This window comes from Anomaloglossus baeobatrachus, chromosome 3 (genome assembly GCF_048569485.1).
Source record: "Anomaloglossus baeobatrachus isolate aAnoBae1 chromosome 3, aAnoBae1.hap1, whole genome shotgun sequence".
Lineage (NCBI taxonomy): Eukaryota > Metazoa > Chordata > Amphibia > Anura > Aromobatidae > Anomaloglossus > Anomaloglossus baeobatrachus.
The window spans coordinates 656,511,957-656,528,581 of record NC_134355.1 but is presented as its reverse complement, the minus strand read 5'-3'; the positions used below and the strand labels follow the sequence as shown (position 1 = coordinate 656,528,581).

At 45.1% G+C, this 16,625-nt stretch overlaps 1 protein-coding gene across 1 annotated transcript in view; it reads right to left on the bottom strand.

Moving 5' to 3' along the window:
* Nucleotides 1-16,625, bottom strand: part of LOC142295729 (aminopeptidase NAALADL1-like) — a 68,520-nt gene that overhangs the window by 35,221 nt on the left and 16,674 nt on the right. Inside the window, exons 2-7 of the mRNA XM_075338821.1 lie at nucleotides 10,621-10,793; nucleotides 9,187-9,308; nucleotides 8,838-8,957; nucleotides 7,991-8,180; nucleotides 7,368-7,461; nucleotides 5,817-5,915 (exon numbers count right to left, since the gene is read on the bottom strand). Coding sequence (XP_075194936.1) covers nucleotides 5,817-5,915; nucleotides 7,368-7,461; nucleotides 7,991-8,180; nucleotides 8,838-8,957; nucleotides 9,187-9,308; nucleotides 10,621-10,793 — 798 coding nt within the window. The remainder of the gene's footprint in view (nucleotides 1-5,816; nucleotides 5,916-7,367; nucleotides 7,462-7,990; nucleotides 8,181-8,837; nucleotides 8,958-9,186; nucleotides 9,309-10,620; nucleotides 10,794-16,625) is intronic.

Below are 16,625 nucleotides of genomic sequence, written 5' to 3'. Positions count from 1 at the left end.
TTGCTTGTTTGTGGGTCTTTCCGTCTTAAGTCTGGATTTGAGCAAGTGAAATGCATGCTCAATTGGGTTAAGATCTGGTGATTGACTTGGCCATTGCAGAATGTTCCACTTTTTTGCACTCATGAACTCCTGGGTAGCTTTGGCTGTATGCTTGGGGTCATTGTCCATCTGTACTATGAAGCGCCGTCCGATCAACTTTGCGGCATTTGGCTGAATCTGGGCTGAAAGTATATCCCGGTACACTTCAGAATTCATCCGGCTACTCTTGTCTGCTGTTATGTCATCAATAAACACAAGTGACCCAGTGCCATTGAAAGCCATGCATGCCCATGCCATCACGTTGCCTCCACCATGTTTTACAGAGGATGTGGTGTGCCTTGGATCATGTGCCGTTCCCTTTCTTCTCCAAACTTTTTTCTTCCCATCATTCTGGTACAGGTTGATCTTTGTCTCATCTGTCCATAGAATACTTTTCCAGAACTGAGCTGGCTTCATGAGGTGTTTTTCAGCAAATGTAACTCTGGCCTGTCTATTTTTGGAATTGATGAATGGTTTGCATCTAGATGTGAACCCTTTGTATTTACTTTCATGGAGTCTTCTCTTTACTGTTGACTTAGAGACAGATACACCTACTTCACTGAGAGTGTTCTGGACTTCAGTTGATGTTGTGAACGGGTTCTTCTTCACCAAAGAAAGTATGCGGCGATCATCCACCACTGTTGTCATCCGTGGACGCCCAGGCCTTTTTGAGTTCCCAAGCTCACCAGTCAATTCCTTTTTTCTCAGAATGTACCCGACTGTTGATTTTGCTACTCCAAGCATGTCTGCTATCTCTCTGATGGATTGTTTCTTTTTTTTTCAGCCTCAGGATGTTCTGCTTCACCTCAATTGAGAGTTCCTTAGACCGCATGTTGTCTGGTCACAGCAACAGCTTCCAAATGCAAAACCACACACCTGTAATCAACCCCAGACCTTTTAACTACTTCATTGATTACAGGTTAACGAGGGAGACGCCTTCAGAGTTAATTGCAGCCCTTAGAGTCCCTTGTCCAATTACTTTTGGTCCCTTGAAAAAGAGGAGGCTATGCATTACAGAGCTATGATTCCTAAACCCTTTCTCCGATTTGGATGTGAAAACTCTCATATTGCAGCTGGGAGTGTGCACTTTCAGCCCATATTATATATATATAATTGTATTTCTGAACATGTTTTTGTAAACAGCTAAAATAACAAAACTTGTGTCACTGTCCAAATATTTCTGGACCTAACTGTATATATATATATATATATATATATATATAAATAGAATAAAATAACATAATAAAATGTAGTGGCTTTTTGAAGCTAATAAGATAATAAAATAATAATATAATTAAATAGTTTAAAAACTTTAAATAGTAAATATACATAGTATAAAATAATTAAGAAAATGTGGTTGGCTTTTGGAAGCTAACAATATAATACAATAATAATATAATAAAATGGTATAAATAGTATATATAAATAGAATAAAAAAATATAATAAAATGTAGTGGCTTTTTGAAGCTAATGACATAATAAAATAATAATATAATTAAATAGTATAAATAGTAAATATACATAGTATAAAATAATATAAGAAAATGTAGTGGCTTTTGGAAGCTAATAATATAATAAAATAATAATAAAATAAAATAGTATAAATAGTAAATATAAATAGCATAAAATAATATAATACAATGTAGTTGCTTTTTGAAGCTAATAATAATAAAAATAATAATAATAATAATAACTATACAAGTCTGTTTTATTTTTATTTATTTATTTTTTTTTTAAATTTAGACATTTTTAAATTCTGATTTCTTTCTTTAAAAAAAAAAAATGATTTCTGTTGCCATTTTCTGAGACCCATAACTTTTTTATTTTTCTATTAATTGGGCTGTGTGGGGGATTTTTATTTTTGTTTGAAGAGCTATTTTTTTTATACCCTTTTTGGCCAGATCCAACATTTTAATTGCTCTTTTTTTTTGATGTTTTTGCATTATTGAATTGACTTAAAAGCTACAATTCTAGATTTTCTATTCTTTTCCTCTTTACGTTGTTTACTGATCAGGTTAATTAAATTTAGATTTTGATAGATCAGGACTGTTTTTATTTTTTGCTTTTCTTCACTTGCAACATTGTAAAAATGAGGGAAAATTCACGTTTATATTTTTCATTATATATGAAGATATATATGAAGATATATATGAAGGGGTTAAGGTTAACTTCTATCCTGCAGTGATCTAACAGGTAGTTGTAACCTCAGCTACAGCCACTCCCTTATGCTATAAATATCCACTCCTTACGCCTCCCTATGCTGGTTATAGCTCATATCTATGCCGTTCATTTTGAAGGAGCTAGTGTCTTAAGAAGCTGAGGTGTCGCTTCTGTTGTAGCTGAGAAGTTCCTGTTGCAGAAGCTGTGGAGTGCTATTTGTTGTGTATTTCCTCACCTGTTTGACTTCCCTTCCTCATGTTATCTTATTGCATTGGGGAGATTAGCGTCTTTCTGGCCTTCACTAGTCAGGGTGAGTTCAGTGCCAGCGAGGGCCTAGGCACATGACGGCGCACGGGGGAAGGACCTGTCTAGGGACATTAGCGAGTGCAGAGATCAGTCTCAGGTGTGCGTTCTTCACCGCAGCGTTTAAGTCACTGCATGTGCATTTCAAAACGCAGCTGAAAAGCTGTGTTCTGAAAGTTTGTTGACCTGCAGAATTCATGCAGAATTCCTTCGTTCTGGATGCTGCCTCTCCCATAGACAGAGTGGAGAATGCATCCAGAACGCACAAAAGAAGTGACATGTTGCTTTTTAGGACGCAGCGTTTTGGCAGCATACAAAATGCTGCGTTCTAAAACGCAACATGTGGATGGAATTTGCACAATCTTCATAGATTGTGCTGGGGACGCAGGACACATGCTTTTACGCTGCGGTGCAGAACGAAGCGTAAATGCATGATAACACGCAACGTGCGCACATACCCTTAGACCCATATGTAAAGAACCTGTATTAAACTTTTATCTTCAAATCTCAGCCACTTATGCCGTAGACCTGTCCCTCCGTATCACCTGATCCTTTCTCCAATGGCAGAGAGAATGCTTGAATCAGTGCCCATGCTGCTGTGATCACAGGACTGTACACACACACACACACACACACACACACACACACACACACATACACACATACACACACAGCATGTAAATCACAGTTTGATTAAGATATTGTAGATATTTGAGCTGGATCATTCTTTAATTTCTGTCTTATCATGGATAAAGTAAAGAGATCCAATATACATTTTCTTACAAAGTCCAATATCAAATTTAATTGTGAAAAACGTACAGTAACAGCTACAATACTGCATTGAGCACCAACGTTTTGACTCAGAATTAGAGACTTGAATTTACAACCGGATGAGTGGAATTAGAGGCAATAAAACGAGACAACTTTATTGTCACCATATTTTCTATTCCACACCAATGAGGAAAATGGACAAAAGTGGTTCAGTTGGGATTTCTCTCTTAATACCCAATTTACTTTAAAACGATAGTGTATGTTACAGGGGTTATCATAACCCCTCTCTATGTGCGGTTTGACAGACAACCCATTAATATATTATTGGCACATACAGCGCTCTTTATTACTTGCCATGGGTTATAATTTAGTGTAGCACCAGTGTCCCTGCACCATACGCCCTCCTCCCTACAGGGATGTTGACTCACTTACTGCTGCGCCCGGCCCACACTTCCTTGCCTGGCTTCCCCGCAGCCCTAAATATCTCCCCTGCTTCCTCCTTCCGAAGCCTGTGCACACCACACAGGTCCTCCGGGAGTGCTCCTAGGGCATGCACGCGCACATGACCTAGGAGCATGTGGGGTTCCCTGGATCCTGAGGGGTTTCGATCCGTGCACGTTTGCAGGTGAGCTGGCTCTCCCTTTTTTCATTGTTCATGTGTGGCGCCCCTGACCTGGTCAGGCACCACTGAGTACTGCACCCATGCTGGGGACAGTACAAAACAGGTAATCCAGAAGGCTGACCGAGGTGTGACTACACAGGCGCATAGTGATCAGGTCTCACACATGTACCTTTGGGAGGACCCCTGGGGATCCCAGGAGGGGGCGAGGCCTCCATCTCCACTCAAGGGGTGTGGTAGAGAGCCTGGTTGCTAGGTGACGTAGGCAAGAACAGGAGAGGAGTGAGTAGTGAGCCGAGAAGAGTGGGGTAGTGAAGTTCAGGGAGAGCAGAAGCCGACCCTGGAGCTCGACACCATTCTGACAACGTACGCGCAGTGACTACCGACGGGGGAGAACGGTCACCTGGTAGTGCTGCCCGAAATCCACCCACGACTAAAGAGAGAGCAACGGAGTGGAGAGTAAGGAGACTGTCAGGGAGATACCAGGCCCAACCGGGTAACAGGTCCCAGTGCAGGGATAGATCCACCTGTCCTTTGCCAAACCTGCATGAGGGGGCACTTTACACCCCCAAGACAACACCACAGAGTCCGCAGCCACGTAGCAAAGTGAGGGCCCATAGCTCACAGGAGGCAAGCAGCCGGAGTGACCTGGTCCAGGCTACAAGCAAACGGGCCAAAAGGAAGGGGAGAGAGGCACCAGCAACTTCCCTGGGCGACCCCAGCAGGGCTTCAAGCAGGGGTTACCCCAAAACACAAAGGGCTAAGGAAGGCGAGTCGGTAGCCACCCTCATCAGTCAGCGTGAAGGACACCTGGTTCCAGCCTGGTTCATCCCAGCTACGCCCGGGTTACTCACCCTGCCACCCTCAGTGAGTAAAACCCTTGAAAGACATTCTGCTTGTGCGTGTGAGTCATTCTGCGACTTGTAGTTCCACACACCTATACGGGGCCCTGGGGCATGCCTCGCTCTCAGGAGGCTATTACAACTGACTGCACCCACTATCAGCCCCAGGCACCCCTAACCTGCAGTGGCGGTCTCCACTGACCGCAATTCTGAGAGTGGCGTCACGACAATCAAAATAGAGGATTTCCTACCTGTGACAAGATCCAGCCGCGTGGAGTCCCTGAAGGTAATGCACAGCTGCACCGACACCGCACCTCGGGGCCCCACACCCGCACGTGCACAGTTAATCTTCTCTTAAAGGGCTAGTGAGCCATTTCCTGGAAGTGCCGCTCAGCCTCAGTTAGAGATACTGGGTACTTAAGGCACCCTCCCACTAGAGGAAGTGCCTGAGCAACGTGGTTAGTTCGTTACTGGTTCGTGCCCTAGACAGCTAGTTGTCAGGTTTCCTTTTCAACTGTGCATCCAAGCTTCAGTATGCATTACCTTTTCTTATCTCCGTGCCCCGGCCGTACCTCTGGTACTGGCATGTTCCTGTTGCGTCTTCTGCCCCAGTCGTCCCGGCTGCACCCGCTACACTAGTAACTCTGTTCAGCCTGGCCATACCATTTGTGTCAGGCATCCCTGCTGCACCTCCTACACTAGTGACTCTGTTCAGCCTATCCTTACTATCTGCTTCAGCCGTCCTGGTGGTCCCTGTCTATTCTAGAGACTCTACCTATCTGTATCTGTCTCTGTCCCTGACTTGGGGGTCAGATGCCACAGTCCCAGTCACTGCCCTGAGGGCAGCATCTAGCATCTGCCATCTGCCTCGCGATGGGTGCTTAATCAAGTCCCTCCCTCTAAAGGGTGAGTCCGGGTTCCCCCTGTGGTCCACTGGATCCACTCTTATTGACCCCCTTACCATCTCCAACACACCTTAATTTATAAAAAAAAAATGAGGAACTGTATTTAGTGCAGGAGAAAAATACTATATTGCGCCATACCTGTTAAAAAAATTACCTGGCCGAAAGCCAGGTCCTATGTTATAGATACATCCGAGAGATCCTTGCCAGGCTTCTGGTGCATGAGGTCCTCCTAGATCACTGTGGAGATTATAGAAAAAAAGCACAATCAAGCGGAGTAAGGCCTTGTTCACACAGTAAAGAATACAAAAACTATAACTGCAATGACCATCCCATTAAAAGCAATAGAGGGTCCTTAGCAGCTGGAATTCTACAGACCTTCTGAACACTCGAATACTGGGTCAATACACATTATATCCTCGTCTGATAGCACTGGATCACTTTCCAACTGCTGATGCCTTTTGTACTTTTGCAGGATGACGTGATCTCAGTGGCCACTGAATACAGATGCCATTCGTGCCATAAAGAACCAGATTTACAACATCAATCACTTGTAACTAAATTGGTGTAAATAGCCCAACATGGAGGATTGGTGGCAGGATTGGTGGACTATAAGCTTTTTTTATACAAACTCGATCTATATTTTTGCATATATTATAATACTAGCTGTACTACCCGGCTTCGCCTGGGTTAATAACTGTTGTTAACAAAATAGAATGTATTAACATTCCCGGGATAGTAACTGTCTCTCTGTTTCTCTCCCATTCTCTGTCTGTCTCCCCCTCTGTATATATCTCTCTGTCTCTCTCTCTCTTTGTCTGTCTGTCTCTTTCCCTGTCTGTCTCTGACTGTCTCTGTCTCTTTCTCCGTCTGTCTCAATCTCTTTCCCTGTCTATCTATCTCTTTCCCTGTCTGTCTATTTATCTGTCACTTTCCCTGTCTGTCTCTTTCCCTGTCTGTCTCTTTCCCTCTCTTTCCCTGTCTGTCTCTTTCCCTCTCTTTCCCTCTGTCTCTTTCCCTGTGTCTGTCTCTTTACCTGTCTTTGTCTGTCTCTTACCCTGTCTGTATCTTTCCCTCTCTTTCCCTGTCTGTTTCCCTGTGTCTGTCTCTGTCTCTTTGTCTTTCTCTTTACCTGTCTGTGTCTGTCTCTTAACCTGTCTCTCTCTTTCCCTCTCTTTCCCTGTCTGTGTCTTTCCCTGTCAGTCTGTCTCTTTGTGTCTGTCTCTTACACTGTCTATGTCTGTTTCTTACCCTATCTGTGTCTGCCTCTTTCCCTGTCTGTGTCTGTCTCTTTCCCTGGCTGCATTGTGACATGCCAACATTCCATTTAAGGGCGTGGCTGCGCATTCTTCTGAAGTTCTGGCTGCACTGTGGCTCCCAGCTCCATTCGCTTTAATGGAGGCAGGTTTTTTGGTGAATAACTGTTAAAGCGCGGGGTTAAAATTTCCCCTCAAAACATAGCCTATGACGCTCTCGGGGTCCAGAAGAGTGTGAGTGTGCAAGATTTTGTGCCTGTAGCTGCGACGGTGCAGATGCCAATCCCGGACACACACACACACACACACACACACACACACGCACACACTCATACACACATTCAACTTTATATATTAGATAAATCTCCTCTGATTGGCTATTTCATATAATGCATCATACATAGCTATCCAATGAAGTTATGTCTTATGATATTACCATATCAGGGTCCGGGCATTTTCAAAACCAATTGGTTGTGCCGGTATATCGGAAATGCCTCTTATCTCAGACTCTGGAATCCTGTAAGTATATTCTGCAAAATATATATAATATAAAAATTAAGAAGAAACCAGCCATTATGGGAAAAAAGCATTCATAAAATATAATTGGGTGCTTTAAAGGGGACCTTTCAACAAGTCAAAAATGTCCAAATTGTAATCTTGTTTTATTCTGTTTCCTTGAGTATTGCGATTTTTATTTTTTTGAAATCCACAAGACGGTTCCAGAGATATGGGCCTTTTTATCCACTGCCAATTATTATGGTCTCTTCCAAGGGGGCGGTGCAGTCCAAAGATACGCCTATGAGGATCCTGTGAGCAACGCCCCCTCGGTAAAGACTGTAAGAATTTGCATTAAAAGCATTAAATAAAAAGGCCCATATCTCTGGAACCGTATGGGGGATTCAAATAAAACTAAAACCGGAATACTTGGGATAAGGTGCAGTGGAAATAAAATAAGCAAAAACTGGAGACTTTTGACTGGAGACAGGTCATCTCTAAGAAGAAAATAGGATTATTAGTGTCCTTTGGTAGGCTACGGCCTCATTGCCTTGGCACCTATACCTTTAGCTGGATAGTAGGGAGTGAGTTGGTCTCCAAAATTTTCCTTGAATGATCCCCGCTCTACACCAGATGGAGGCATATACCAGGAGTGGGGATAGGTTTCGTCAGGATTAAACTTTCCATCATTTATATCTTTGGGATCAGTGTAAATGATTACACCCACAACTCCAAATTTGGCAGCATTTATTGCCTGAAAATCCATAAAAAAAAAAAATCACTTAGTATTTATAGAATATGTTTCATATTCCCAACCCCACCCATACTATGGAAAGAGAGCCTAGAGCTTGTTTCCTATGACCCCATTTAGTTTCCTGTGGGCAAAATGTTGAGAAACAGACAAACATTCTGCTTGAATATGCGCTGATGCTGCTGTAATCACAGGACTTTACAATCTACTATTTCCATATAGATATTCATTCATTGACTTGGTGAAACATTCAGGTTATTTATTATTATTATTATTTATTTTTATAGCGCCATTTATTCCATGGCGCTTTACAGTGAAGGAGGGTATACATACAACAATCATTAACATTACAAAACAGACTGGTACAGGAGGACAGAGGATCCTGCCCGCGAGGGCTAATAGTCTACAGGGAATGGGTGATTGTACAATAGGTGAGGACAGAGCTGGTTGCGCAGTGGTCTACTGGACTGAGGGTTATTGTAGGTTGTAGGCTTGTTGGAAGAGGTGGGTCTTGAGGTTCCTCTTGAAGCTTTCCACGGTAGGGGAGAGTCTGATATGCTGAGGTAGAGCGTTCCAGAGTATGAGGGAGGCACGGGAGAAATCTTGTACGCGATTATTATTTAAACTATATCTCTATCACTATTTATCAGTTTCTCTCACCTTATTAACTCTGCCTATTCCTCCATATCGTACAATCGCAATGGTGCCGTTCAGGTTAATCAAATTATTCAGGTACTGAAAATCGCTTATTCTACCAAAATTAGCAAACACGAGTTTTCCCTGAAGAGCAAATACAAAGAATATTGATGATAAGGCAAAACGCCATGAAAAATGAAGAAATATTGCACAACACACATGCCGAGCTATGCATCTCTATGGTTACCGACCACAAACAAAGCTTGTGTTGCCTGTTCCTATAGTCAGGAATTATTCTTGCAGATCTACCCCCTTTTTTAATGCCTGTAAATAAGCAAGAAGCCCAATAGATGAGCTCTAATCCTTAGCATACCTTAACGGTACCGTTAGGTGCGTAGGCAAGAAATGGCTGTAGGATGGTTTGGTCTTTCTGGTCATCAGTAAGTTGATCTTCTGTTCTGTTTGATTCAAATTTGGTTACACCTTCCGGAGTCACTGTGAAAAATAGGGTAACAGGTATACAACTTAACCTAACTTGTGATAACTTCTTTATTAGGGTTCCTCTGTGCAAATTTATCCAAAGAATCACCTCAAGAAAATGCCGCCTACAAAAAAAATGGTAGAGACAGCCACAGATCTAACAATTATCACCGATTCTGTTAATACAAGGTGTACACTTAATATTATGTACAGGAACATCTAATATATACAGCTGTGTGTATGTACAGTATGTGTGTGTGTGTGTGTGTGTGTATCCATTAAAGGAATCTGCAGCGTCGTATTTACAATCACAACATTTTCCACAGCCAGCGTATTTGACTCAGGGAACGTCATAGACTTTATTTTGAGGGGAAAATTTAACTTGGCGCTTTACAGTTATTCGCCAAAAAATCTGGTTACGTTAAAGTCAATGGAGCTGGGAATGGATCTGTTATTATAGACTCCTATTATGGCCAAAGAAAGAAACACAGAGAGACTCACACACAGAAAAAGAGAAACACACAGAAAGAGACACATACACAACACACAAAGAGACACACACAAAGAGAGGCACATACACAGAGAGACACAGAAAGACACACAAAAAGAGACACACACACACAAAAAGACACACAAAGAGACACACAGAAAGACACACAGAGAGACACACACAGAAAGAGACACACATACACGGAAAGAGACACACAGAAAGACACACAAAAAGAGACACACACAAAAAGAGAGACACACAAAAAGCAAAAAGACACACACAGAAAGAGACACACACACACATAAAGAGACACACACACAAAAAGAGACACACACAAAAAGAGAGACACACACAAAAAGACACACAGAAAAAGACACACACATAAAGAGACACACACACATAAAGAGACACACACAAAAAGAGACAAGCATAAAAAGAGACACACATAAAAAGAGAGACAAACACAGAGACCCACACAGAAAGAGACACAGACCGAAAGACACAGACAGAGAGACAGACAAAAAGAGACACATACACAGAAAGAGACACATTGAAAGACACACACATAGAAAGAGACACACACAGAAACTGGAGAGAGTGGGAGAGTGTAGAGAGACAGCGAGAGTGAGACTTAGTTACTATCTCGGGCAACACCTATTATAAACCCTAAAAAAAAATTCTCTCATGACAATGTCAGAGAAAACATAAAGAGTTATGGCTCCTGTCATGCGAAGAAAAAAACTATATGGCCAAAATTAGCCGCGTTCTTAAAAAGTAATACCTACCACAATCTTGAGGCTTTCATTATGCAGGATACATGTAATCGGTGACACTTACACACTTTGACGTTGTTTGGATTATTTTCATCTGGAAATGACAGGAAGACGTTATATCGTTCCTCCCTAGCTTCATCCAGACCAGAGATGGAATCCTTCCAGCGAGACAGCAGAAGGCGCACCAACTCTTCATCCGCATCACTGGTGGCCACGTGTGGCTTCTTAGATAGGGTTCTGCAGAATAAAAGATTATTGTGAATTCATATGATTACGTCGGCAAAAATAGTCATAAATTCCGAGCATCAGTTCAGGAGGCCAACAGAGACTCAAAACCAAGGGTGTATCGCTGGTACATCCACGAATATCATTCCTGAAAGCTTAGGCTGCTAATCCTGAGCTTCAAAAGAAGGGCAGAGGGTCCCATGCAATGTATTTGGCTCCTAATTAGTCTACGGTCTACTTACAGACACGGAAACTTAAAGGGAATCTGTCACCCCCTTTGACCATTTTCAGCTATTACTATGGGCATATGACGCGCCCACCAGGGCCGTTGGGGGTTACTCGTTACTTGGCCGCGGCTTCTTTGCTCTTTGGGGATGTCACAGTGGGGGGGGCACGATTCTGTGACCCCAGCGGTGGTCGTAAAATGGGGATTATTTACAAGGGAGGATGGTAGTTATAGCTTGTCGTGACACCACCTGTGGTACTTGGCCAGAGATAGCCGATGCTGCGCGATGGGACCTCTGGGGCAGATGATGGCGCAGCTTGGTTGGTATAGCTCTCCACAGGCAGAGCTGGGTCCTATGGCCGATGGGAGTAGTAGTCTATGATGGCGGGGGTGCAGGGCTGGAGGCGCAGACGAATAACAGAGCAACGCAGGGGTGCAGTCTCAAGATTTTTACTCACTGTAGCAGGTTCCAAGGTAACACGACTAGTCAGTGACCACCTTCGGAGCATTGGGTTTCACTGTGATGGGCTCCAGCTGCTCCCGGGTAGTTCGGAGGTCAATACCGGTGCACCCCTCGTGTAGTCTTACCTGTATGCCTCATAGTAGATGTCTTGTTTCATAAATATTACTTTAGTTCTCTATATGCAAATTAGCCTACAAGGCTACTGGGGGTTGTGCTTCGGCTACTGGGCTGTTGCTTCCCTGTAAGAAATCCCGCCTCCGTGCTGCATTATCCTTCCTCTCACCTCCTCTCAGCGTCACAGTCACAGCTGGCAAATCCAGCGCTTATGGCGCAGAGTGTGCTTCAGCCTGCGTTCATTCACCCCCACATTGAATCTACTGCGCATGTGCTGGTGAGTCAGCTCCACTTCCGTTATCAGTGCACTGTTTTAAGTTGTCGCCCCGACTTTCTGCCTGCAAAATCACCCAGGTATGTATGGGTCTACCCCCCCCCCCTGACCGCCTGCAATGCCTGCAGACAGGAAGTCGAGAGGACAACTTAGAACAGCACACCAATAACAGAAGTGGAGCTGACTCACCAGCGCATGCGCAGTAGATTCAATGAGGGGGTGAATGAACGCAAGCAGAAGAGCATTACAGCGTACGCGTGGGATATGCCAGCTATAACTGTGACGCTGAGAGGAGGTGACAGGAAGGATAATGAAGCAGGGAGGCGGGGATTTCTTATAGGGAAGCAACCGCCCAGTAGCCGAAGCACAACGCCCAGTCGCCTGGTAGGCTAATTTGCATATAAAATCTAAAATAATATTTCTGGAACAAAGCTTCTACTATGAGGCATATAGGTAAGACTACTTTCAACATCCTATTACCTGTATGCCCATAGTACTAGCTTAAAACGCTCAAAGAGGGGGACAGATTCCCTTTAAGCCCAGGACTAGGCACCCAAAAGCATGTGTTAATGGTTTAAGTATTGAAAAAGTGTTCACATGTTGGGGGTCAGCTGTAGGAGGGTGGTCTGCAACCCGTAACTTCTCAAGACAGCAGTGCTTTTATGTGAAAGATGTAAGATTATTTACATATATAGTTGTGGTTACTTCCCCATGTGTGTTTATGGGTGCAGAGTTCCCTAGTTGTAGGGGAAAAATTAGGCTGCAGGACCAGGTGCAGTGGTGGTAGGGCTATAACCGTAGAGCCGGCGCACAGTGAGGGGTATTTCTGGTTTCTAGGAGTGTTGTGTAGGGTAAGCCAAGGCAGAAGTAACGTACAGGAGGAAGTAGAGGTGACCGGAGTGGGATAGCAGGCTAAGCTTCATGGAGGTGAACTGAGGGACAAAAGAGACTTTCTTCCTACTAAACAGGCAAGTGTGAACAGCTCGGACCGTGGCTGAACAGTTTGTCACTGGGACCTTTTAGAGAAGAGAAAGAGGTCGCTTAGCTGAAGGCCACTGGCATAGTAGAACACGCTAGGAGTGACACTGATGAAGTAGCATGGCCATGCAGGGTACTGTAAGCACAGCGATACACATTGACTTGCGTGGTTAGATACCAGGGGGCAGAGACGAGCCAACCTTCCCCTCCCTCGTTGGTAGCCGAAATGACCATGTCTGCAGCAGTAATGGAAAAACCGATGTCAATGACTTGTGAGAAGCCAAATTTGAAACGTGTTGCAAACAAAGTAGAATGGTATTTGAAAAGTATTGTAAGTAAAGCGCGTACAGTTTTTAACCATTGTGGACTCATCCTTTATGACTTTTAATATGGTACTGTGCAGTGTGAACCAGACGATGGGAAGCTGGGCCTGTGCCCGAGAGGTACCGATGAGACACGGTAAAACTTCCACACCAACTCAACCACTCGTCTGTATTGTGCCGTGGTGACGACAAAGAGCCCCTTGCCCACGACTGCCACCCCGAGCACGCTTACACAGCCAAGCCGAGTGCCATAAACATTCCCTACCGCCAAGTAAACAGAAATCAGGTTTAGATGGAAAAAAATTAGTTTTTTCTGTTATTTCTAGTTTTTTATAACTATTTGCCCATTTTTACCTGACTGTGTTGGGTGTTATTTATGTTAACTTCAGTCTATAATGTGGGTTGAGTGCAAAATTGATTGAAAAGAGACAGCTTAACCCTTGCAATCACACCCAATGCCACATGCTATGAAGTGTGTGTGCCGCCCCTGCAGCGGTCGAACCGCTCGGATCCGGGGTCTGCTGTGGCTTGAGGGTCTCTGGACCCGGGGGCTTGCGGCCACTTCAAATGAAAAGGGGGTATTTACAGGGGATAAGAGTTTGTGACGCCACCCATGGTTCGCGGTAAGGTGAGTACCGCCGGCGCTGCCGATGGGAGTACCCGGGGGAGATGGAGTGGGGCAGCCAGATGATGTTCCCTCCATGGGTAGGGGAGGCCCCGGGACTCTGGATGATGGAGGTGTAGGGGAGCGTGGTGCAGGTTGGGAGCAGGGGGGAGCAGCGTACTCACTCAAGCAGTTTTGGTAGTGATGCGACCGCAAAGCAGACTCTGACACAAAGGTAAACCACTCTGGGTGCCGCTGCCACTTCAGGGGAGCTCGTCCGGGAGTCCGCTCCCTTCGGTATCGCTGGTGATCTGTACCTTGCCTCCATGCACTGTATTTTAGATGTTCTGAGTGACCCCTATGCTTCAAGTTGTCGGGGTCCCGTTCCCCACTGTTAAGTAGGGAAGCTGTGCTCTTGATGGCTGACACTTGGGATTTCAGTGGGCCGCATGAGCTGGAAAGCCATATCCTCCTCGTTGTGTTGATGCCTTCGATCTCTGAGCTCTTGAGGAAAGTTTATAAAGAGACAATCCTCTACAGGTTAATTATCAGGTTGTGTGAAGCTACTTTCTGATCTAGGGTCCAGTACCCCGCCGTGCTTGGTACCGGTTAGCTTACTAGGTACTCCGGTGCCGACCGTTACCCTAAACTAAGCCTGGCACCTTTCTCCAATGCCCTGCGACCGGGTCTCCGACTCCTTTGGTCTCAGACCACCGTCTGCGACCTAGCTAACGTCTTCCAGGGAGTTCCAACGCCCCCTAGCTCCTCACTCTCCCGAGGGCTACCACTCAACTAATTCTGCCCCTCCCACCAGTCTGTCTGAACTCTAAGCGGGTGGCCCTGTTCCAGCTAGACCACCCACTGATGTGCCTGACCGGGTGGGGTGTGGTGTGAGGTGTAACTAGGATTTGCATGCTGATGGAGCAATACCAAAAGTACCTTACAAGAAAGACGTGCAGTACCCTGTGACATCCTGACTAGTTCAGGGGCGTCACATGTATATGTGACAGTGATGTGTGTTTAAAACATTGCCCATCAGATTTATCCATATCACACAACTACATTGTAACTGTGGAGGGAGAGAGTGCAATAGGGTCTTACCAGACAAAACGATTGGTGACAGGCACAACTCCTAGTGTAGCTTATGAAGAAAATGGCGACAGCAGCAGTTCCGATGAAGCCACGTGTAATCAAAAGAGGAATGGGTCATAAGCCGCGCCATCGCCAGAAGACAGATACTGATTATACAATATTTTTTATTTATTACACAGGTCAGGTCATCGCGTTTCAGGGACCGACTATCCCATTCATCAGGACATCAAGGACCATCAAACTGTCTGCTATACAATGGGGAGGACACCCTTTGCTATAGGGATAGTCGGTCCCTGAAACGCGTTGACCTGACCTGTGTGATAAATAAAAAAATGTGTATAATCAGTATCTGTCTTCTGGTAATAGCGCAGCATATAACCCATCTCTCTCTTGATTACACAACTACATTGTGGCATATTTACATTTCAAAAAGACTGTTTCACTATAACTGTATGCAGAACATATAATAAGACAGTCAGCCATATTATTTTAAAGGGAAGAGAGCAGCGAGGTGACTCCCTTTGCAGACACTTATTTTGGGTGCAGAAGTAGGATCAATCAACAATTACAATACTGCCTTCAATGTAAAATAATAATATAACTACTATAATACTGCCACTATGTACAAGAATATAACTACTATAATACTGCCCCTATGTACAAGAATATAACAACAATAATACTGCCCCTATGTAGAAGACTATAACTACTACTAGAAGGTGGCCCGATTCTACGCATCGGGTATTCTAGAATTTACGTATTGTGTAGTTCATGTATGATTTTTGTTATATATATAGATGTTGTTGTGTGTAGTTACCAAGTGTTTGTGTAGGGCGCTGTACATGTTCTGAGTGTCGCGGGGGGTGAGAGCGGTGTTGTATGTGTGTTGCGTGTGTTGCGTTGTTTGTGGAGCGCTGTGTATCTGTAGCGTTGTGTGTGTGTGTGTGTTGTGCGGTTTGTGTGGGTGTGGTGTGTTTTGGGGGGAGGTATGTTTTGAGCAATGTGTGTGTTGTGCAGTATGTGCGTATATTTGTGTGTGCAGCGTTGTCTGTGTGTGTGGGTGTCTGTGTAGGGCGTTGTTTGTGATTCCTAGTGTGTGTGTGTTGTGCAGTGCGCGTGTGTGTGTGTGTTGGGGGGAGGTGTGCACCTCTCATCGTGCTCCATCCCCCATGCTGCGCACCCCCCATCGTGCTGCATCCCCTATGCTGCGCACTCCCAAACGTGCTCCATCCGCCATGCTGCGCACTCCCAAACGTGGTCCATCCGCCATGCTGCGCGCTCCCAAATGTGGTCCATCCGCCATGCTGCGCACTCCCAAACGTGCTCCATCCGCCATGCTGCGCACTCCGAAACGTGCTCCATCCGCCATACTGCGCACTCCCAAACGTGCTCCATCCGCCATACTGTGCACTCCCCATCGTGCTCTATCCGCCATGCTGCACACTCCCAAACGTGCTCCATCCGCCATGCTGCGCACTCCCAAACGTGCTCCATCCGCCATGCTGCGCACCCCCTATCATGCTCCATCCGCCATGCTGCGCACTCCCAAACGTGCTCCACCCGCCATGCTGCGCACTCCCAAACGTGCTCCATCCGCCATGCTGCGCACTCCCAAACGTGCTCCATCCGCCATGCTGCGCACTCCCAAACGTGGTCCATCCGCCATGCTGCGCACTCCCAAACGTGCTCCATCCGCCATGCTGCGCACTCCCAAACGTGCTCCATCCGCCATACTGCGCACTCCCCATCGTGCACCATCCGGCATGCTGC